A 23,266-nucleotide genomic window follows, 5' to 3' on the forward strand; every position below is an offset into this window, starting at 1 on the left:
TCGAGGTGGAACCAAATGCCCCCCCCCTCCAGGTTGGTTTGCCTTGGTGCTTGCTTGGGGGGTTGGAGGACAGGTAGGAAACGTTCCCCTGATGTCACTGGGCATCTTTCATGCAATATTCCTAACCCCAGAACGACCAGCCTCTCTTATTTTCAACGTGGGAGATGATGGAGAAAGAGGGTGCCAAGAACAACATATTTTTCAGTCCATTAAAAGGACCACCCAACCGGCATCTGCCTGAACCATGTTAGAGGAAGTTAGGACAGGTGGGAGCAGGCACCATGAAAGTTGGCAGCATTTTGATTACAAAAGGCCACCCTGAACTACCTGGGAAGATGAATTCCTTTTTCTCCATATAGAAACATGGATATTGTTTGAAGAATGGGGCACCTTGTTTTGGAGTCCACCATGAAGGTAAATGAAGTACTGTGGGATGTTTATTTTGTGAAGGCACACCTCTAAAAATGTTTTCACCATGCTTTAAGTGAGATGGGCCCCCCTTGCACCATCATCAAACACCGTGTCTTCCCCCCCCCCCTCACCCATCCCAATCCCCTCACTAAGATGGAAATGTATGTTGGTACAAGGCACCAATTTCCTGAATGAGAGGAATGTTGGATGGAAGTTTTCAAGGAAAAACCCCAGAACAGGCATGCTGTGTTGGGATCAGCACATGGAACACAGGAACACGTGGCACTGAACGGCACTGGGACTGTGCCCTGTCCTTGAAGACTATCCCACCATGTTTAAAAGTTGTTTTGTTTCTGTTCTTTGGGAAAGGTTTATGGTTTATGTCGGCACATATTTTTAATGTGTTCTCTTAAAGATGACTCGGCTACTGTGCGGTAAGTAAAAACAGCATTCCACACACCTCAGCCCTTATCATTCCTCCATGGGTATTCCCCCCCCTCCCTGCCCAAGATCCCAAACCGGCCTTCTAATCTAAACGGCATTCCCTAAATCCCTACACATGATACAGCATCGGTTGCCTAGGGTGATCAGCATTTCAACATTCCCTTGCCCCATTTTTTGAATTAGTCAGAATTCCTTGTTCATAACATTTCATCAATACTGCTCTTACTGATGTTTTAATTCTCTTCATGTGTTTCTCCAGCAACATCATACAGACATGAGGGGGAGGAGGAGCCCACGGAGGAAACAGGCTCAGAGGTGACCGTGCCAATGGATGAAATGGCCTTGCAACCCAGTTCTGAGGCAGTGAAGCAAGAAGAGGGAAACTGCTCCGAGTTCAATGAAGAAGTCACACCTCAGCAAGCAGTGATTCCACCAGAACAGCTGACTGAGCATTCAGGTACACAAATGGAACTAACTACACCGTCATTCTGCCACATGTTAAACACGTGCTCTGTAATGACAATGAACAAAATTAAATCAAGTTCTCCAAACCCCCTTTTCAGGTGACCCCTGTGAGGAATGCATTCAAGCGCGGTGTCCACTACACACTGTAAATGTGCCTTCTTCATCTTTGGCAAGGGAACAGCCCCTTGAGATACTGGAGACTGTTCACAAGGCAGTGGGAACATGCCTCAGCTGCGGTAAGTAACCATCAATGACTTACAACGTTTGTGAACACAGAAGTGGCCACTCTGCGCTTACACCTTTTGTTTCCACAGCAAAGAAAACCAACAGAAGGATGGACAGCCTGCAGGCCTTGGTGAAGAAGCTAGAAAACAATGTGAGGAATTTGAATGAGGAGAACAAGAAATTGAGGTCCGACATTGATAATGTGCTGTCAAGGTTTAAGGAGATGTAGAAAAGATTTATTTAACATGCATGTTAGTTAAGTGTCCATATGATGCCTCACATGTAATCTTTCAAGTTTTGAAAAGAATAAAAAACAAATTTAAAACTGTGTAGTTTCTCCCATGGGTCAACATTTCAAACAACCGTGGTCAAAAAATAGATCTGGCAAACCGCACCTGGATTGCGGTGGGAAACAAAAACCAATTTTTTTCAATGGCCATTGTCAACCCCTCGCCAACATCGAAAAACACAATTACAGCTGTGACAAACATAATTTCAACAGCAATGATACGTGTGATATGCAGATTCCAACCCAAATGCTGCACCGGAAAAACATGTGGGGCTCAGAGGGATGGATCATATCTTTCTCTCTTTTTAATGATCCGAGCCCTTTTTCTTAGTGGTGCCTTCTCATGATCGTTATCGCGTGTTTTGCTGTTGGCATTTTGGGAAGTTTCTGCAACCGGGCCTGCTCTTTGCTCCCTGACAAAGAGTTCAGTCAAGGAGCTGAGGGCACCGACAGCCCTATTAAGCCCCTCCATATTTTGTGACTGTGCCTCAATAAAAGCCCTACGATCCTCTCTTGCCTCCCTGATAATGTCCTCGTGCCATCTTGTCTCTGATTCCATGGCTGCACGCCAATGGCTGGTTGCCTCCAGAATTTCTCCACGTTCCTTTCTGTTGTTTTGTTCCTCCCTCTGTGCCTGAGATAGCATTCTCTCTGCAACGTTGGTGAGGACAGAGACGCGCCTGGTTCTGGTGCGCGCCTTTTCTAAGCGTGTAGCAGGAGACAGTTGTGCCGTGGGGACCTGCGGTTGTTCCACTGCTGGTGGATTGTTCAGATCTCCTGTTGGAAAGGACAGTGGTTATGCAAGTAGTAGTTACAAAGGAGTTTGTGGAGGTCACAATTTCAGCTCTTTCCTACCTTGCGGATCCTCTGCACCCTGTCCTGTCACCTCCGGGAACTCCTCTATCTGAGTTAAATCTGGATCTTGGAAATAAAAGATTTGGTTGTAAAATGAATGAGTTGATCTTCTTCATTCATGCTCACAGAAGTCTTCTTGACATCAGCAGAACGATGTTTACACCAATATTTTCCATGGTAGCCCAACCCCCACAAACAGATAATTATTTTGAGACTATAGCCATGTTTCTCATGGAGCGGAGCATACCAGGGCTCATTGGGAGGGCAGCATTGATTGTTGACCACAAGCACCCCACTCTATCTGCATCTTACCGTCTGCGGCATTTTCATCCTCTGGATCGGTCATGTCCATTGGGGGGGCTTCTCCGATTGATGTTTCTTGTTCTGTGGAAGAACCTGCAGTAATTGAAAACAAGTGATAGGCTGGTAAACAGTTAATGTACCATGGTTCTCCAGGGGGGGGGGGAAAGGGAGGTGACGTTACAGACCATTGTCAGGTGTGGATTAATGCTTGGTGGAAGATAACCCAACCACCTTTGGGATACCTTGCACATTGCTGATCAAGGTGAAGTCCCCCTCTCCTTTCACAGAGCCCTTCTCTGCTGAAACCTGCGCCAGCCCCAGTAAAAAACGTTTCCCACCGCTAGCTTGCCTTGAGAAGCGGATTTCCACAATATTGGTTATACGTCCCCATAGGCAGAATAAACAACACATCCTTCCACGCACAAAAGTTAAATCAGGGAAATGCCCCCCCACTTGCGCCTCATCCCTCTCCTGCAGTGATAACCCAAACACAATCAATCCGTTGAGCATATCCCCGAAATCCTAAGCAGAAGGAAAAAATGCCCCTGAGACTCCGGGAAAGTTCTGCCCAGGCGGGGCACACTGGAGGGCACAGCGAACCCACCCCAACCAAGGACCAGTCATGTCGGTCAAAACTGCATGCTCACCTGAATCATTGGGAGTGGAAGCGGGGACCGCCTGAAGATGTAGAGTGACCATTGGATGTGTGAATAGTTCCTCTGATCCCTCCCATGGAGCGGGAACGCCATGGTTCGACCGATCTTCCCCCATGGGGTCGGCATTGCTCACCGACTGCAGGTTAAGACTTCTTGCCACCCTTTGTGGCCGTATGCTTGCATCCCCTCTGAAAATTCTTGCAAGCTGTGCATAGAAAGGGCATGTTGCAGGGGCATTTCCCGATCTTCCATTGTGTGCCGCGACCCTCTTGTACTCCTGTCTCAAAGCTTTTGTTTTTGTCCGGCATTCGAGTGCGGTTCTTGCATGGCCTCTCGCCACCATCTGCTCTGAGATGCGCTCGAAAACATCAATGTTCCTGTGACAGAGCAATAGTGCCTCTTGCACCTTCTCCTCACCCCAAAATTCAATGAGGTCCAATGTCTCCTTCTCCCTCCAGGAGACCCCTCTCCCACTGGTTGGTTTTAGTGCAGCCATTTCCTTGAGCAACCGTTGAGCAGTGCACGGAGGTGGCACAGATCGCAGGAGTTGAATTTCCCGCCCAGCAAATAATGGCACCCCATTGGTCCACAAAAATCACGTGATCCCAGAAGGGGTGAGTTTGAACCTCGTTTGAGGGCACCACCCACTGCCCCAACCCCATTCCCATCCCGAAAAAAGGAGTCAAAATATGTAGAACACACAATTGGAGATGTCTCAATGCACCTTTGCATCCACAGAACGCAGAAACGTTATGGCCAATTTTATTTTTCATTACTGGAAAATGTCGATGGTGGTTCCTGATTGAATTGTCAAAATGCAGAGAGTTTTGAGTGGAGAGGGGTTGTCACTGAAACGTTTGGTTCATCATGACCACAATCGCTCACCGCTAGGCAAACATTTTTTTAAGGGGGGGGGTTGGAAATGTGAGGCGCGTAACACGAACTTATCAGGATGCAAAAGACGGGGAGAGAAGAATAGAGATGGCACCAATGGAGATGTACCGCTGAAATGTTTAGGTAGCGGGGAAAAAATGGCGGACGAAGCATTTGGGGAGCTGGAGATGCAGACCAATCAGCTTCCGACGACAAGACTTAGCGGGGGGAGAGAGAAGCAAAAAAGGGACAAAAGTGTTCACACTGGGATTTATCGGATCAGCATTGAGTTGGCAGCGGATTATGGGAAAATTCGCGGTATGTCCGCAGTGAGAAAAATCGGGGATAACCCGGACTGACAGCGGCTCTGCGTCCCATGGATGCCTTGCTAATGTGAAAACTCTGAAAACATGGGATGCAAACCAGGGACAGATACGCTGCTAAGTGTGAGTGTGAAATATCTCCAAGAAATATCTCCCACTGCACTTTCGTCTCTCAAACCCTGGTTGAATCACTTGATGGTTGACTATAAAATGGAAAATATGATAAAAAGTTGCATTAAGAATTAATTAAGTAAATTAATTAAAATGTTACAAAAGAAAGAAATGTTTATTACTTAGGTATCAGAAATTATTTATATCCCACTTTCTCATTCCTAGCACAGATTACAATAAATGGATTCCTAGCACAGATTAGAATAAATATAAAAAGGAAAATATAGATTAACAATATGTAAAAAAGGTATCCAGTCAGAAAGAGGCCAACAATTCCAAAACAACAAATTTTGCCAGCATCATTAACAGTTTTCAACAGCAGCCTTGTTCACAATTTTTCAGCAGAACATCAGCTAATGCTGAAGTGCCGCTGATAGCATTCAACATAACAACAGTAGAGATGAGGTCAGGCAGATGTCCCTTGGGAGGATATTCAACGTCACATTGTTCCTAGTGAGAAAGCCCTCGCTCTCATGGGCACCTTTCTGTATTTCAGAGGTTGGGTGCATATAAATAAGGATATCTGATGAGCTCAATGCTTGAATAGGTCTCTGTGGCAAGGGGGAGGACCCTGTGGCCCCAAGCTGTTTGGGGCATTGACAGTCACAACCAGCAATTTGAATTCGGCCCAAAAATTAGTAAGTCGAGAGAATCAGAAATCCATTATTGGATTTTTCCAAAAGGAAAATACCACTGTTGATGATATAAAAAGCCACCAAGACCAACAGGGATATACTCCTGTTCATCTTACAGCATAAACCATTCACCAGAGCGATCCATGCAAAAAGCATGTTGAAATGGATTTAGCTAATCGATATCATATTTGATATTATACTAACCATACGCTCAAACACCTTGCTCCAGAATGGATTATCAGAGAGAGCACAAAAATTAATGAGATATACAGTGGTAGGACTCACACCTCCAGAAAGCCTGTATGCATCCTACAGTTGCCATTCCTCAGTGGGAGCAAAGGATCCCTAGCTCCTGTCCATTGGGACTATGGCATAACATCAGTTCCAAGAAAAATCCAGGAGTGACATCACATATCTCGAGGAATTTCTGAAAACTCTATGGTAAAAACATAGTGTTTCCTACAATTCTTAGAGAAAAATTTCTTGTACAACCATCAACTTTCCTGTAATTCCTAGAGAGAACTCTGACTGACATCATTTCTGTTTTCTGGAAGTGACATCAGTCTTGGCTAGGAATCACAGGAAGCTCTATGGTTTTACTATAGAGTTTCTGGTGATTCCTAGAGAAATGCAGTGTCACCAATGGCCACCCCCCCTCATGTCCCTGCCCCTCCGTGGTCTCCCAATGATTGTTAGGGGGAGGGGCTGTGGCTCAGTGACAGAGCATCTGCTTTGCATTCAGAAGGTCCTGGTTTCAACTGGCATCTCCAGTTGAAAGAACCAGGTAGCAGACCTCTACCTGAGACCCTTGAGAACCACTGCTAGTTTGAGTAGACAATACTGACCTTGATGGACTGATGGTCTGATTTGGTATAAAGCAACTTCATGTGTGTTCATGTGTACTGCATCGTCAGGTTCAACAGGCTGACAAGGAATTCAGTGCAATCAGAAATCATATAAGCTCCAGTCCAAACGTGTGCATTCATGTATCAGGCAGGTCTGCATGTGTTTAAAAAGTTAAGGCAGTGGTTCTCCAAACTTCAAAGTGGAATACACTTGTAAACTTGTGCTTTAGAGGACCCACTTCTAAATTTGGTAATTTTGAGACCCACTTTCAAAGTAATTACTCAGTAGTTTCACTATCTCCAACTTACAGGTCCGGCACGCCCATTGAGGCCAGGTAGGCGGTGGCCTCAGGGTGCGAGGGCACTGGAGAGGCGCTGGAGGGGGTGTCGGGGCGGAGGCACGCGCTGTGGAGCTGGCGTGGCTGTCCCGCAGCTGCTGCAGCCAGCCAGCCAGCCCTGTGCTGCTGCTGCCGCCGCCACCACATGCCCCCAGCCGGGTGCAGCAGCCACAAGCTGCTGCCGGGGCAGCGTGCGGAGCGCAGAGCAGCCTCCGCCCACCACCCCAGCCATCCGCTGGTGAATGCCCCTGGCTTGCGCTGCACGATGACGTCATCATACGATGACATCATCGCTCAGTCTGTGGTGCACTCGTGCTGCGGGCACGTGTGGGGGTTGCCACAGGCGCCAGAAACTCTGGCGCCGGCAGTGCCAACATAAAACACAGGAAACTTACATCAGCTAACACTCAACATTCTCAACAGTCTATTGTTCATTTTTTAATATTTATAAATACCTATCATTAATGAGTGATGAGTGGTATTTCGTGGCCATTTTGCACAAATTTCCCACTGACCCTCCTTTCCCAGTTCTGTCTATCTCAGCTTTTCATTCTTCTCCTTCCTGGCCTCTTGTCGCAACTGCAAAAGTTACTCCTGAGGGTTACTCCTTTTGTTACTTCTGTGGATTGGAACTCCATAGTGGGTTGCAAGAGTGTTGCAACCCACTAAGGGGTTCCAACCCACAGGAGTAACAAAATTCCAAGGATGCCTCCCTCTCTCATATAAAGGTCTTGAAGAAAGAACTGTTGCTTGTAGTTTTAAATTTTTCAGTGTTTGTTAATAGGTGAAATGGGGATTCAGACCTACAGTCATGTTTCCAAGGAACCTGTGAGTGAATAATTGGCCCAGATGAATCAATATGGAATGTAACAGTGTGCTAATGAAGCTACAAAAATTAAACCATAGAAATAAGAAAGTTGTATCCCCGTCACCTCTTTCTCATTGAATGTGCTGTATTGGCACCATTCGAGCAGTGAAACACAAGCTGGCCTTTGGGTGTGTGTTGCTTTGTATAGGCTAGCAAAGAACTATGTGCCAGCCAGCTTGGTAACCCTGAAAAAGAAGCTGGAATTGTGTTCATCAGTCATTGGGGTACCCTGCTGCCCTCAAGCAGCTAATTTGTGGAATCTCAGCTTCTTTCACACGTCTAGTCTAAGTTGCTGGCTGAGGCCGGGCCGTCACATGCGCAACACCCATTTGCACATGTGACTTCCCTGTCTAGATGAGTGGAAACCTGCATTTGGCCCCTGGCTGGACCAGGGTAATAAATTTAAATAGGGCTTTTTTCTCGGAAAAGAGGTGGTGGAACTCAGTGGGTTGCCCTCGGAGAAAATGGTCACATGGCTGGTGGCCCTGCCCCCTGATCTCCAGACAGAGGGGAGCTTAGATTACCCTCCGCACCGCCGAGCAATGCAGAGGGCAATCGAAACTCCCCTCTGTCTGGAGATCAGGGGGAGGGGCCACCAGCCATGTGACCATTTTCAAGAGGTTCTGGAACTCCGTTCCACTGCATTCCAGCTGGAAAAAAGCCCTGAATTTAAATAACTTTGTGCTGAGCAGTGTTGTTTGATTGCTGCAATTTTATACTTTTTAATTTTCTCTTCACCTAGACCTATACATTAAATTGGGTTTTGAAGTCAGAAATTGTTTCGTTTTTACAAAGCAAATGTTTTGTGTTGTAAAAAAGTTGATGGTTAGGTGTTCAAATGCTGACATTTATAAGTAACTAATACCTTTGGAATGTGTTGCTAGATTTGTTGGTTGAAGATTGAGGTAGCAATAAGAATTATTTTCAGAATTCTAGTTTCAAAATTTGAAAAAAATGTCTCTTTTATGCAAAGGGAGTTCTTCTGACTCATGAAAGCTTATGCTGGAATAAATTTTGTCATAAATAAGTTGCTGCTGGACCCCTGTTTAATTTTGCTACAACAGACTAAAACAGCTGCCCTCTGAAATGGTTGGAAAAGTAGTTAAATGTGTGGGAAATGCCAAAACATTTTTTCCGTTCTTTAATATAACACTCATTATATGCTGCTGTAATTATAAGAAAGCTTGTTCTGAGATCAGTCCGTACTAAACATTTTCAGCCCAATCCAGATGCTGGGTCAGACACTCCTGGAAATCCTACCAGTCAGCTGTTTGGGGGGGAGACAGGGATGGAGATTTCAGTTCTATACAAAAACTTCTGTGCATGCGACCTCTCCACAGGCTCTCTGTTGGATTCCAACTTTTGTATATAAACTAAATGAGGTTGAAAGATCATCAATTGTCACAGGAAAAGCTCTGGACTGGCGTTTCAAGCATGTATGTGTGTGCTGGTGTGCATTTCTGCACATGTGTGTACAACTCAGTTCATCTCAGTATGGGTGATTAGCTTTCCACAGTCATGTTAACTTACCGTTTTGCTATTCTGCAATTAAACTGCCACGTTGTGATTTGTGGTTACCTTGTATATTATCATAGCCTTTTACTTCATCACATTCTCTTTCCAAACCCTATCATCTGCAACTGTTTTTCTTGATCAGCTTCCTTCGTTCTCAGAAAATTTGCATGCAGACAGCGAAGTAAATTTCTGCCAACTCTTTAACCCATTACCCCCAAAGGATCCCCTCCTCTCTTCCGATACAAGCCCATTTGTGTTTTCCCCCCTCCTTCCTAATTGCACCCAGGTTTTCTGGGTGGTCCATCTGCAAACTAGATAATGGTAGAGTGCCTCAGCCTGCCTGAAGCCGCTACGTCAGGCTTACAATGAAGCCTCTTGAGTGCCTTCTGAGAAATCTCCTGTCTTTTATCGCCTTGTTTGTGTCCAGGCTCTTTCACACCTGCTTGAAAACATGTGCTTGTCCTTTGGGGAATGTGCTGGGAATTTCCTGATGGTGCAATCTGTCTTATTTGGATACAATTTAAAAACACATTTATTTCCATAATATATTGTTTAGTGATTCTTCCAACTTACCCCTGCCTGGAGCCCACATCAATACTATGCATTTATTTATCATGGAAATGTCTTTGGGATGTTGAACTGTTTCTCAAGAGTTATGTGTAGATTGGGTGTATGCCATTAGGGTGGTGGCAGCAGCAGCCTCCTGCTGGCTTCTTCTAAGTAAATGTTAATGTTTATTAGAAGGATTCTTTCAAGTATCCCCTCCCCACGAAGCGTTGGTTTTGTTCTAGAAGATAAGCAGTCTGTCATCGGGATCTGCTTCCGCAGCCCCTCGTGGCATCCTGCTGTATTTTTGTTTAGCAAAGTATCACAAAATAGTTGTCGCTCAATTTAAGCTTAAGAAGTTGATTGGTGGAACTAATTGTATTTGTAGAGCTACAGCCACATCTGTGAGGATGGCTTTCTGGATCTAAATACAGGGAAGCAATGCTGCTTAAAGAAGAGCACGACCCGACCAAAACTTAGCTAAGAGGCCTTTTTTGTACGGATGATTCTTGCCGCTTTTGACCCCGTGCCTCTTCAGATTTTCTTCCAAATTCCAGACGATTAACTCCCCCTTCAGATATCAATGTGGCATTTCAAGGGTTCTCTTCTGAGAAACGCCACGTTGGAATTCAGAAGAAAACCCAAAGAAGTATGGAGCCAAACACAGCAAAAATTGTCCATGCAAAAAAGGAGAAGAGTGGTACAGATTGCCTTGCAGCTTAACTGCTTTGGTTGCTCTCCCAAGAGACACTTCAATTAGTTTCTCTCATTCCTGGTAACTGTGTGATGATGTCACAGTGACCCACACAAGGTATATTTAAATGTTTGTGATGTTGCACAGGATCCAGAAATGTGTGTGCTAGTTCGTACACAGCCTGCCATGTAAACTGGACAAGCAGTGCTGCCCAGGAAAAAGCCTTGGACAGACATACTCTCCCCTACTGGGTGTTGCCCTTTTAATAGGAACCAGTGCCTAAATGATTCAGTTACACAGTCTGTCTGCCCAATTTTCTTAATAGATGGTCCATTTCCACACGGCTTCCCTTCCCTCAGAACGACCCGGAACATCGTGCAAAAAACACGGAAGATCACATTTTCTCGTGCAAGATTTGCACGATGTGGTGCAAATCTCGTGTGAGAAAACGTGATCTTCCGCAGTTTTTGCGCAATGTTCCGGATCGTCCCGAGGGAAGGTGAGCTGTGTGGAAACAGCCATGGATTACATGAGCAGGCCTGTTTGCATAGGATGAACATAAATAAAGCTTCCTTATAGCATGGCAGACTCCTTGTGCCTCTGACTCAGTATTTTACTACTTTGGTTGGCAGTGGTTCTCCAGGTAGAGATCTTTCCCAGTACCAGCTACTGGGATCCTTAAACTGTAGATGCCAGGGATAAAAAAACGGATCTGATATGCACAAAGCATGTACTCTAATCATAGGCACTGCACCTCAAGTTAAAAGTTCCAGTGTACAAAAAAGAGCATGCTTTCATGAAAATCTTCCATAAAATTCATCTACCCATATTTCCTTCAGTCCTATCAGTTTTTCCTTACAGTGTTGGAATGAAAACAGTTGATAAAATGCATGTAGCACTAATCTGGATCCCCCTAACGGCAGATCAGCTATCAGTGAGAATTAAAAAACGGTGTCATTCTAAAACACTTTCTGTGGTTCAGTGGCTGAAGCAAAGTTGTAATAGCTGAAATTGAAATAATTACTGAGAAAACCTACTTTAAAAAAAGGTTTTTTTAAAAAATGCCAATGGCAGTTTGAAAGGGCAGTAATTATTGGACATCAAAACAGAGATTAATTAATAAATATTTTTCTCTTTGTAGCTTGTTTTTGTGCACTTGTTTTTGGACGTGGCTGTGGCTGAATGGTAGAGGATCTGCTTTGCATGCTAAAGGTCCCAGGTTCAATCCCCTGCAGTTAAAAGGATCGAGGAGTGGTTGATGTGAAAGACCCTGGAGTCCCACTACCAGTCAGAGTCACTTGGACAATAGTCACTTTGATAAGAGCGATGGCCTGGCTCAGTGTAACAAAGTTTCATATGACAGTTTAAAATCTGAAAAATTAGGAAAATGGAAAGTGTGGGCAAAGCTTTATTTTTTGGAGAGAATATGCTTCTCATTGTGGTGTCATCAGTACTCCTGAAAACTTAAAAAGTGTCTGTTTTGAGAGATTTAGAAAATGAGTTTTTGAAAAACTGTAATTTCTAGAGATTATAAAGGAAAACGGGAAGCTAAAGGGCAAGATTAAATCATGGTGGTCTATAAAAATCGTAAAAGCAGCTATCGGATAGGCAGGCCATCCTTTAATTGGGGTAACAAGCTACAATTTGACCTAAAATATTAGAGCAGTGAAGTGAAGATAATGAGATGAAAATTAGTACTGAGGAAAGAGGGCTCTCCTCCTCATAGTTCATTCCTAATCCTGAGTACATTGACCTGGATTCCCCAAGGAGAAGCAACAAAATCCTTTTTCTAAGCTGAAGATGCCCAGGAACCATGTTATTCAGTGGGGATTGCTCCCTGTAGCACTGAATAACTTGGGTAGATGTTGGGGTCTTTGCCCCATCCTGGATCCCTTGTAAAGTTGCCATCTCTGGGTTGGGAAATTCCTGGCAATTTGGAGGTTGAGCTTGGGGGGGGGGTCGGATGGAGATTGGGTAGGGGAGGGAGCTCAGAAGGGGTGTGTTGACACAGAGCCCACCCTCCAAAGCTGCCATTTTCTCCAGGGGAACTGATCCCTCTAGTCTAGAGATCATTTGCCATGCTAGAGATCTCTAGCCTGCACCTGGAGGTTGGCTACCCAAAGCAGATCTGTTTCTAGCAATACCAGTAAAGTGGCCATATGTGAACCAAGAAGCACATCCCTTTACTTCCTCCCTTTTTTAGATATTTCTTGGGCTTTTTCTTTCCCATGCCAATATGGAACTTTTCCTAAGAACAAAGGTCAAATCCACATTACTCATTCTAAGTCGCATGTTCCCCGCATTCCCCACGCAATCCCGAGTGCCAGTCACATTACCTCATTAAACAGACACATTTCATTCGCATTTCTCCCAAATATGTGGTCACAGGTTTTCAACGGGAGTTTCACGGTGGCCGTGAACGGGCTAATGCGCAATTTACGCAGTTTTTTTAAAAACCACCCCCCTTCCTGTCTCTCTGGCCGTTCCAAGAGTTCCTATTGGCTGATTCAACTTGCAAGTGCTCCATAGTCTGCAAAAGACTGTTTTTGACTTCATAGCATTGGATTTATTGATTATGCTGTTTCTGAATCAAATCTGGTAGTTTGAAAAGTCATTTTGGGGTGAATCCATCCTCAGAACGGACTCGCGAAACTTCCTTTTTAACTGTTTTTTATTTTTTTATTTTATATTCCTGTAATATCAAAATTACAAAATATCGAAATAATGACACTCCAAGGAAGTGAAACTTCAGTAAAATTCAGGCACTGAACTGTCATGCATAGGAAATGCCCACAAAAGCTTCCCACATGCTTCCAGATTTCCAAAAAAGAAACAGGAGAGAGCCATCAGTGCTGTCATTGGGGGAAAGAGAGGCATCATTATCTTCAATGATGTTTCTTTATAAGGCAAGATCGAAATAACGGAAAAGTGCGCTCAAATTTTTTTTAAAAAAATGGGCAGGAAAAAAGGTCCCGCCCCAAAAAGCGGTTTTCGAGCGGCCGTGTGACCGGAGGGACGCGCGAGAAAGACGGATTGGAAGCAGGAATGTGAACAAAGAGGAAAAAGTCACGGATTGGAGGGAAACGGAAGATATCCGATAAACATGCGGGTAATGTGTGAATGTGGATTCAACCAAAGCTAAAAAACACATTGCCTAATGGCAATGGAATTGATGTTTGAAAAAGAAGAGAAAAAGCCCATCACTGAGCTGAATAATGAGGGGTACCACTTTAACCAAAATTATAAATAAGAAATCCAACCTATAGATACAAATTCTGGCACTGGAAACAACTTCTTTTTCTTCTTCTTCTTTTGCTATTATTATGTATTACAGCTTTTATAAAGAACCAGAGGGGAGCGGTAAGCCTCAAGATGAAGTCGTCAGTGAAAAGTAGGGCATGTGTCGGCCTGTATTTCACAGTGAAAATGGGCTTATTTCACAGAACAATTTGCATATTTAATGGAGGAAATTGCTTATTTCATGGCACAGTATTAATAAATATAGAAAACCCTGATGGCGTTTAAAACACAGACAGAAGCAGCCACGTGAGAGCGGTTCCCTGCCTAGTCCCTGACCCAGTAACTTTCTCCCTTTGACAGCAAGATCTCAGGCTGCCGCAACAGCTCATGAACAGCCTCCTCAATGCTCAACACATTTCCCTGGAAATGAGCCCAGCTGAAAAGAATAAAAGATGCACAAGTAATCGGCTTCATTTTTATGCATTTCAGTGGCACAGAGTCCCAGGAAGGGCACGGCCTTTTGTTTGTTCAAAATTAGCAACCGGTATTTCGAAGGGTTGTTCACAAATCATGTCACACAGCATAGATTCTTGTTAGAGGTTGTGGGCAGGGGGGCAACCTGAATTTTGAATTGATGCTCACATTTCCCCGGGATGTGCCTCTTCTGCGCGAGACACCTGCATCCACTTTAACCTCTCCTTCTGCCTGAGCCTTGCTTTTTGCCACCTGCCAATTAGTGAACCCTGGAGGACATTCTGGGTCAGTCTTTAGCAAGTGCCTCGAATCCTCATTAACGTTAATTAGTGCTCAGTAGGTTAATTGGTGGTGAAGCTCATCTTTTTTTAATTACTCCAACGAAAAAGCCTTTGGGACCCTGTGGTCAGCTTTGAATTATTCTATTTGTTTTGATGCTCTTCATCTGAATGTGTAAAGACAGATGCTTCTAGCCAAGGCTTAGGGCGGCTTGCTTTTCTGGAGGGAGGAAGGCCTGAAAGGCAAAGAATCTTTTTCTTTTCTTTTTTTTACAATTGTTAATTGGGGGCTTAGCGGCTGATGCCCTCGAATTCTCCACTCCACCACTCAATTCCCCTTGGAGATGGAAAAGCTCATGGTTTGGGTGTGGGAGAGGATAGTTTAACTTGGAAATGACATCATCTTAAATTCCTTTTTTCTATTGGGTCCTCATCATATTTAACAAGTGTCTAAAATACTGATAATGGCTGTGGGAATCACTTCTGTCCCATTTCCATCTCAAAGTCTCCCAGTCAAGTTCATTTGTTTACCAAAACATTTAAGCTTCACCTTTCCCCATGGCTCAAGGCAATTCACAAATCCAAATCTGAAACATACAAAATACAATAAAACCCCAAATAACTCCCCCCCCCTCCGCCGCCATGCCTGAAGTGGCTCAATTCAGGATTGTGACCAAATCTTAAGAGCCAGGTTACCTGTCGCATGAGGAAGGCTGCATCTAGAGAAAGGACCAAGGTTCAGTGGCAGAGCACTTGGTTTTCATACTGAATGTTCCAGGTTCGTCTCTGACATTATGCCTCCCTAGCCTGAGATACTTCCCTTCTATTTGATGCGTGTCCAGTGAGAACCCGGCACTGCTGGAGTCAATGCTGCTGGAGTTTCAGCGCGACATTCTAGGGATAGCAAACAATGCATGAACGAGTAACCCAGCAGCTTTTCAGGGAGATGTGCAATGAAGCTTTCTGGCAAGGACGGAGGCAATTGCCCAGAGCATCAGAAGTGGAAGGGCACCAGCAAACCCTTTCGCTGCCCCGCCTGCCTCCCCACCACAGTGTCGGGGATTGCCATGGCAAGCAGCAGCCCCAGGAAGCACTACTAACCCTCGTGGGGGCCTGCAGGGATACTACTCATTCCCTCCTTCCGCTGTGGGGGTCTAGGCCTTCTTCCTCTTTCCCACTCTCACCCTTCCACTTTTCCATTCCCACCTCCCTGCAGCAGCACTGAGCTGGGAGGAGATGCAGCAGCCCCCTGCCTCACTCAGTGGGGTGGGCAAAGAGAACATGCAGTGGTCTCCTGCCTTGCCTCACCTCCTATGGCATGAGAGGAAGATGTGCCAGTAGCGGGTTCTTGCCTCCTGGTGGCGTTGGCAGAAGAAGTGGAGGGAGCAGCCTTTCAGCTCTGTCCTCCTGGTACAGGAGGGGGAGGAGGAAGGTGGGCAGTGAGTTCCTGGCACCCTCCACACAGTGTTGAGGGTAGTAGAAGGCATGTGGGTGCTGGGCTTCCTCTGCCTAGGGCTCAAAACCCCCTTGGGCCAGCCCTGCTTTCTTGGAATGCCTTCAGGGCCTGCAGTGACCTTACTCCATTGTCCGCACTGTAATAACAGGTGGGTGCTGTGCTGGTGCTACAGGTGGCAACTACAAACTACCTGGAGCTGTGTGGGTTCCCCTGGATCACATTTTTCCTGCTTCTTTGCATTTAGAAATATGCTGAGAGCAGGCAGGCAAGCCATTGTGGACAGAGGTTAAGAATTCATCATGCGTGTGTGTATGTGTGTTTATACTTTGCTTAGTATCCTGAGGCAGAACTAGTACATTTGTGTTGGCTTATCTGTTGGGAACCAAATGCCAGATACTTGGGGGCACTGCTGTAGTATTGGCATGAGCTGCAGAGATTAGGCTGTATTATGTTTACAGTTCTTTTCAGGAGGGAAAGAAATTAGATCTGTTTCCCCACTTCAGGAAATGATGGTTGTTGGCCCCAGTACGAGAGCGCTCACCTCCTGAAGCCTTGCCTAATTGTCCTAAGCTGCATGTGGCTTGGATTGGCTTTACGTGGCCTCCGCAGAACTGAGTGGGCATCATACTTGGCCCGAGAAATTCTTTGCTGCTCATCCAGTGAGCTTTTACTGTAATTTCTGAGCAAGAGCAAAGAATTCTTATGTCAGACTGCCTGCAGCCATACTGAAGACTGTCGTGTGAAAGCTCTACTTTAGTGTGGGGGAAAGAAAGACATTCCCCAAATATCCAAAGTCCCACTCTGTTTTATGGGACTATTAGTGTAATCTTTAAAAGAGTTACGTCTTTCTAAGACTATTAAAGTCGATGATTTTATATGTTTTAAGACTGTATTTATTGACATTTTGTTGATGTTAGCCGCCCTGAGCCTGTTTGCAGGGAGGGTGGGATATAAATCTAATAAAATAAAATAAAAATAAAATGGGATTAGAAGGGGGCAGCCCTGCTGAGGATTGCCCTGTATATTTGGCTAAAAACAACAACCCTGTATGGTCCTGAATAAATTATGACGTGTTTTGGGTATCTTATTTGTTTCCAAATAAGACTCAACATTCTATAGCAAACATCTGGTCCATAACATCATGTTGCACTTTTTCTCTACAGCCATTTGGAACCAAGAGAGTCTGCCAGGAGCATGCCCAAAGTTGATAGAATCTTCCAGCTAACTTGCAGGCTCAGTATTGATATGTCTAAACAGTTATGCGTCACCCTATAGCATATTAGAACTGACTGAGTGCTAATCTTTGTTAGAAAGGTGTCAGGGGACTATGCAGAGCCTGCACACCGTCTCAGAGGTGTTCACATCTTATTTATAATGGGAGTCATTATTTAATTATCTAGAGTCTAGTTGTCCAGAGACTCACTTTGTGTGATTTTGTTCTTGCAGCGTGAATGAACGTGATCACTTGTTAAAAAGGCTTGGCAGAAAAACCCCACCGAGTCTCTTCCGTGCTCATTCTGTCCAGCAAGGAGTACCACGTAAGTAATGGACCACATAAAAATATTTCTCAGTACCATAATTCCATAAGGGTAAAAGACCGGGGGAGTGGTTTTCCTGAAGCTCCAATATAAGCCCAATAGAAATGAATGGAAGGCATGCTATTAGCAGTGTGATCTTAAGCAAAGTCACAGCCTTCTAAGTAACTTTGCTTAGGATTGCCCTGTAAACATGACAGTATACTGCTTTTTCCAAAATGATGGTTAAGTAGAGATATGGGCAACAGAAGGGTGGCTGGCCAACAATAACGCATATATCTGAAGCTCAAGTTAGGGCCTTTGTCTTTCCAGTATTTGCAATACTGAATGTTTAGAGACCTTTTCATCCCTTCACATCCAGAATTTGGCCTACTGGTCTAGAGGAAAGTGGGATGAGGCCCTTAATGAAACATGGCTCCTCATAGCCTTCTACAAACAGAAGCTAAGGGGGCTGTCCCAAAGTGTAGGGGCCTCTGTCATTCGAGTAGTGTTCGCATCTGACCTCCCAGCTCCTCTTGTTAGATGTGACATTGCCATAAGAGTGGTGTTTTAAACTGTGCTTGCATTTTTAAAAGACATTCTAATTGAAGTTTTAAAACACAAAACGCAGCTCGTACCGGAAGGCAAATTCACCATCTGTATAGATTGGATGGCAGTTCAGTGGAACTCCATGTAGAACTCTGTGTATCAAAGGCATTGCTTGATGGTTCTGTTACTCTGTTGTTACCCATCAGCATGCTAAGGGATTTACAACTTTTCCACCATAAAACTGTATGCAGGGTTTTTTTTGGTTTTTTGGTTTTGAAAATCACAGCCTGGATGCATTGTTCGAGTCATTCTTATTTCAGGTTCTGTACATATTTACATGATTTGTGTAAGAACAAGGGCTTCAAGATTTTAAGGAGCTAGCCTGTACAACCCTAATGGCACAGAGAGGGCTGTATGTGGCATATGCCCAATACGTATGTTCCAGTGACTATGTAGACAGGAGCAGAACTTGCTGCCACAATCCTGCCCCCACATATACATATGATCATTGTTCGTGTTAAAGAACACCAAGAAAGGGCTAGTGCCTGTCCCCAAATCACACCTGAGCTTTGTAGTTGAGTAGAGATTTGAAACCCGGTCCAAGGAGAAGGCGGTCTGGGGAACACAATTGGTGCCAAGGGAGTGTACCATTGAAGCCAGTGGGCTTAAAGGGCATAACTGTGCTTAGGATTGCACTGTAAATGGCTCTCTTGAGTTGGATATGGATCTTGCACTCCAAGCAAATTGTATAACCGATTGCTCTGAGCCCTGTATGTCTGTGCAGCCCCCTGCAAGTGCACTCTAGCTTAAAGCATGACTATTGGTCCCTGTCATGTGATGATGGAATAGCCTTCATTATTTGAGCTGCGGAGAATTATGAAGAAACCTCACACAGGGTGATGCATAGGCCCTCTATTACACAATGACAATGGGGATATCAATGGTGCCTTCCCTCCCCCCTGCAAATTTATGGTGCCCTTCTCCCAAACAAACATAACATGGTTTCAGGTTTGTAGCCCTGTTGGCCTGCAGTAGAAGAGCAACATTCAAGTCCAGCAGCACGTTAAAGACCAACAAGATTTCCAGGGTATGAGCTTTCAAAAATCAAAATTTCCTTCATCAGATAGATAACCTGATGATTAATGAAAGCCTTGGTTGATGCCACCTTTGGAAATCAGATCCTTGACTACATGAACCCATTAGTCTCACCACATGGGGCTATTAGTATGTCTGCCGATCACATCTCAACCTACTGAGGAAATTCCAGTTGTAGGACCAGTATGTAAAGCCTATTAGCTTTAAGACTTAGATGGGATAACGTATAAGATAAAGCATTGTAGAACTGTGCCCTCACCCCGCAGGCTCTGGACTAGTTCCAAAGTTGCCTTATTTGAAAACCAGATGATAATGATGAAACCTTCCTCTCCTTCAGAGAGATTCATGCATGCAGGAGAGAATTCCAGAGGCTCTATAACAAATGCCAGAACAAAAGTGTGAAGAAAAAAAAAACATTCTGCACACATGTTGTGTGCCAGAGAAGAACACTTGTGCTGTCAAATGTGATCTATGAGGTGCACATTTTTGAAAGCATTGCTAAGCTTTTAACAGGTTGATAAGCTGCAGGAAATAAGAAGGTATCAAAATAAATTTCAGCTCTCTTCGCCTACCCTTCTTAAATGCTAATGATTAAGTGCGAAACGAGCCAGTCCAGTGAGGGTAGGAAGCACTGATGTGCCTATTCTGTTTTTGAACATAAATTTTCACTGTAATGTTAAAAGCAAGGGCGGCGGGGGGGGGGGGGGTTGTAGCCAGTCTGTAATTTCTGACATCTCTTGTCAAATGATATCTGAGGCTAATGACAGCAAGGGGTTGTCAATTTCAATCAGCTAAATGAATTGTAGAAAAAGTTCCCTTTTACCCTGCAGTGTAGTCCTGATCAGAACCAGAGCCCTGCACGGTGGCTAGTTTAAGATAGTAAGTGACAGGAGGTCTCATCTTAGAACGTGCAACAATTTGTCTAGTTTGATCCTGAGATATTTGCTTTACACTCCTCTGATTCCATCTTTATTGGTGCCCTTTTTTCAGACACCAAGGCGACACCGCACTGGTGCATATTTTGTGCTGATTTTCAAGAATTTTACTTCTAGCTGTGAACAATCCGTTTATTCCTGAGTTCTCCCCTCTACCCTGAATCCACAAATGCTTCATGCTGTTTGAGAAGATCCTGATCTATAAAACCTCCACACAAATATTTTGAGGTTAAAAAAATTACATAGATGCAATCTGCCCGTTGCACCTGGCCCTACAGAAAAACTAAGAATACAATCAGTCAGCAGTGCTAAGGAAACTATTTTTAATATATAACCATAGCCCTAATGGAAGACTTGGGCCGTAATCTCTCTCACAGAAGGATATCCAAACTAACAAGATACTCCTATAATTCGGCAGGCAGAGTGATAGCATCCAGAAAGTGGGAAACCTTATATTTTGATTATATTACAAACTTTGCTTCCCACCACAAACAACCATCAAGCCATCAGATAACTCAGAAATCCTCCTCAAGTCACAGATGATTGAAGAGGCTAAGAATTCAGAACTGGTTTTTGTCTGACCCTCTACTAAATTCCGCTTCATTTTGCTCTTCCACTCTTGGACAGCTGTAGATACTGTGAACAATGAATAACTTGTTCTTCAGAATGGAATAATAGGTGAGGCTTGAAAAGTGGGAGTTGGGGTGAAGTTCAAGCTTTCAAAAGGCTCTGTTGTAAGTGTGAGATGGAATCTCCATTGTTGGGTTTCTAAAGATAGTGGAAATGTACAATTAGTCAATTCTCTGGCTATAAATGGGGAGGAGAAAGACAGAGTGAGATACCAGTCTTTTTTCTTTGTCCTTTCAACTGTAGCAAATGGAAGGGCTGAATTAAGGATGGCACAAAGTGTTGTTCATGGAGGGGTTCTACCTCAAGTAGCGGGAGGGTAGCTTTAATATGGTTCAGGTCCGTTTGTTTCCAGTGCAAAGTTTCTTTAAAAGTCCCCACAGGTCATGACATGGAGGCTCTTTCCTCCTCATCAAAGAGGAACTGAGGCCAAGTTCTCAACTTGAGGACAATTTAGAGTCATTACAGCTTGGACAGCATCAGCAGAATAATGTTAAAAGGACATATTACTTTCCTGAGCAAAGTAAACGGATGGACATCTTTCTAGGCTTTTCTATAGCTTAACAGCAGAAGCCACTATTATTAGTGGTTATTTCTTGCTAAGTGACAGGCTACTTTGACAGGAACGGACTGGTGAAAAGTTTGGCTCTCTAGTTCTTTAGCACAACAACGTTCCAAGGAACACCAGTCACTTTTGAAGGACTAGAGCTGTTCTTATTCTCCTGGTAGCTTTCTGTTCCCTCCTGTCCCACTTTGTACAGATATTGAAACAAACATTCCAAAAACCTCCATAACCATCTTGCACACGCTCCTCATAAGGAAATAGAATCTGTGAACGGCTAATTTTAAACGTCCCAACCCTTGTGGTAATGAGATGTACCAAACGACATCTTCTGCAGCGCAGAACCGGGCAAGGGTGCCCAAAGCATTGGAGACACTCTTTCCAGGATCTAGTAGGGTTGAGCCATGTGCAGAAGGAGGCATCTTATCAGTTCACTTTACTCAGTGGAAGAGCCTGTGCTTTGCATGCAGAAGCTCCAAGTTCAGTCCCCAGCATCTCAATTTAAAAGGATCAGATAGCAGGAGATGTGAAAGACCAGGAACCCTGGAAAGCTGCTTCCAGACTGAGTTGACAATACAGACAGTGATAGACCAGTGGTCTGACTCCGTATAAGTTAGCTTCGGGTATTCATATTCATTTGTTCAAGGAGCTGGCATATAGCTAAGTCTGCTGCTTGTAATAATGGTGTCTCCACCCTTCAATTAGGGCTCTCCTTTTGCTAGATCAGTAAGAGATCAAGGTGCCAATCACCTAACTGGGCAGGCAGTTACAGTGTATTTATACTCCCTTTCTCATCCCTGACCAATTGGAGAGAATGTTTGCTATATAAAGCTTTTCTTCAAGAAGAATATATGTCCAACCAGTGAAATGCATACTTCAGTCTATATTCAGGTTTCCTGCTACTTTTGTGTAGGAAATGCATGCTATGTGAAACTGCCCCGAGAAGGTGATAAACAAGGAAATCATACGAACAGAACATTGTTGGTAACATTGAATGAGATCATGGTGACTAATATAGCCTGTGCTTGAGAAAACAGACAGTCTTCACACAAAGCAAAACAATGGAGATATTTAACAAAAACCTAGTTATCTAGGGGGAGTCACTTCTGTTATTCTTTTGTTTTCTTTCAATTGAGTTCTCTTATGTCCAACTATTTAATGAGCAAGCTGTGTTCTTTATTTATTTCCAAGTCATTCTGTTTCTATTCTCTGCTATTTTCAGATGGTTATGCGTTTTCTCAAGAGGAACATGGGGTCGTTTCCCAGTCACAAGTTGTTCGGTCCTACGACACCACAAAACAGAAAGCTGGACTGGAGTAGCACAGTGCTTTCCTTTGATTGGTGATGGAAGTAACGCCGTTTGGATCAATGTGTCCACTGTTAATATGTCCTTGACTAAGGTTGGCAACAGCAGTCTAAACACCAGAAAAGCCCGTTACTGTGGCCTTAGCCAACAAGTTTGTTATATATTCTTCTTGCAGACCTTGAGCACACATTTGGGGGCGGGGGGAATCATTTGGAAACTGCCTGCCTTGCTCTGCCTAACATTTCTTTACGTTGTTTATGAAGCATTTGGCTGTGCTACATGAGGTGTGAAATTGAAAACATTTTGTTTTTACCACCATTAAAAAAAAAAAAGATCCGTATACACAGCACTCAGAGGAAAGTAAAGAGATTATATGTTCCATGAAAACTCTGCCTTTGCTTAATTCAAATAGGAGTGCTGGCATTTCCTGTTTTGTCATGGCCAGATTCAAGTGCGCGAGGCTGCATGTATGAAACCTTCCTTTATGATACTCAATGTTTATTTGACCAAAGTATTGGTGGACAGATTGGGGGGGGGCACTTAGTTTGCTGTTGCAGGGAAACAAATGCATCACAGAGAACGTGGGAGGGAGGGCGAGTCCAGGCTCCCAAAAGAAGAATCATTGTAAGAAGACAAACCATATAAAATATGTCAGAGAAATGTTATCTATTTAAACACACATAAATGACCTTCAGCCTCCACTATCTATCCATTGCCCTGGTCATCTGCCTGTCAGGACGTGGGTGCTGCTTGCATGGCATTCTGCTCAAGATG

At 44.2% G+C, this 23,266-nt stretch overlaps 2 protein-coding genes across 2 annotated transcripts in view; one reads left to right on the top strand and one right to left on the bottom strand.

The window, feature by feature from the left end:
- The window catches only part of ATP8A2 (ATPase phospholipid transporting 8A2), a 460,059-nt gene extending 437,144 nt beyond the window's left edge, over positions 1–22,915 (top strand). Inside the window, exons 36-37 of the mRNA XM_054973360.1 lie at positions 17,351–17,442; positions 22,409–22,915. Of these exons, the coding sequence (XP_054829335.1) occupies positions 17,351–17,442; positions 22,409–22,506 (190 nt within the window). The 3' untranslated portion in view covers positions 22,507–22,915. The remainder of the gene's footprint in view (positions 1–17,350; positions 17,443–22,408) is intronic.
- LOC129325593 (uncharacterized) lies at positions 561–4,964 on the bottom strand. Its single transcript, XM_054973358.1, has 4 exons — positions 3,640–4,964; positions 3,002–3,085; positions 2,690–2,755; positions 561–2,611 (listed from the first exon to the last, which is right to left on the bottom strand). The coding sequence occupies exons 1-4, from the start codon at positions 4,142–4,144 to the stop codon at positions 2,109–2,111; spliced, it is 1,158 nt and encodes a 385-aa protein (XP_054829333.1). The 5' UTR covers positions 4,145–4,964; the 3' UTR covers positions 561–2,108.
- Positions 22,916–23,266: the final 351 nt, after the last annotated feature.

Source organism: Eublepharis macularius, chromosome 3 (genome assembly GCF_028583425.1).
Source record: "Eublepharis macularius isolate TG4126 chromosome 3, MPM_Emac_v1.0, whole genome shotgun sequence".
NCBI lineage: Eukaryota > Metazoa > Chordata > Lepidosauria > Squamata > Eublepharidae > Eublepharis > Eublepharis macularius.

Coding starts and splice junctions, on each gene's coding strand:
- LOC129325593 (XM_054973358.1), bottom strand. CDS start 4,144: ATGGCTGCACTAAAACCAACCAGTGGGAGAGGGGTCTCCTGGAGGGAG. Junction 2,756..3,001: donor GGATGAAAATGCCGCAGACG/GTAAGATGCAGA, acceptor TTTATTTCCAAG/ATCCAGATTTAACTCAGATA. Junction 2,612..2,689: donor GGGTGCAGAGGATCCGCAAG/GTAGGAAAGAGC, acceptor CCTTTCCAACAG/GAGATCTGAACAATCCACCA.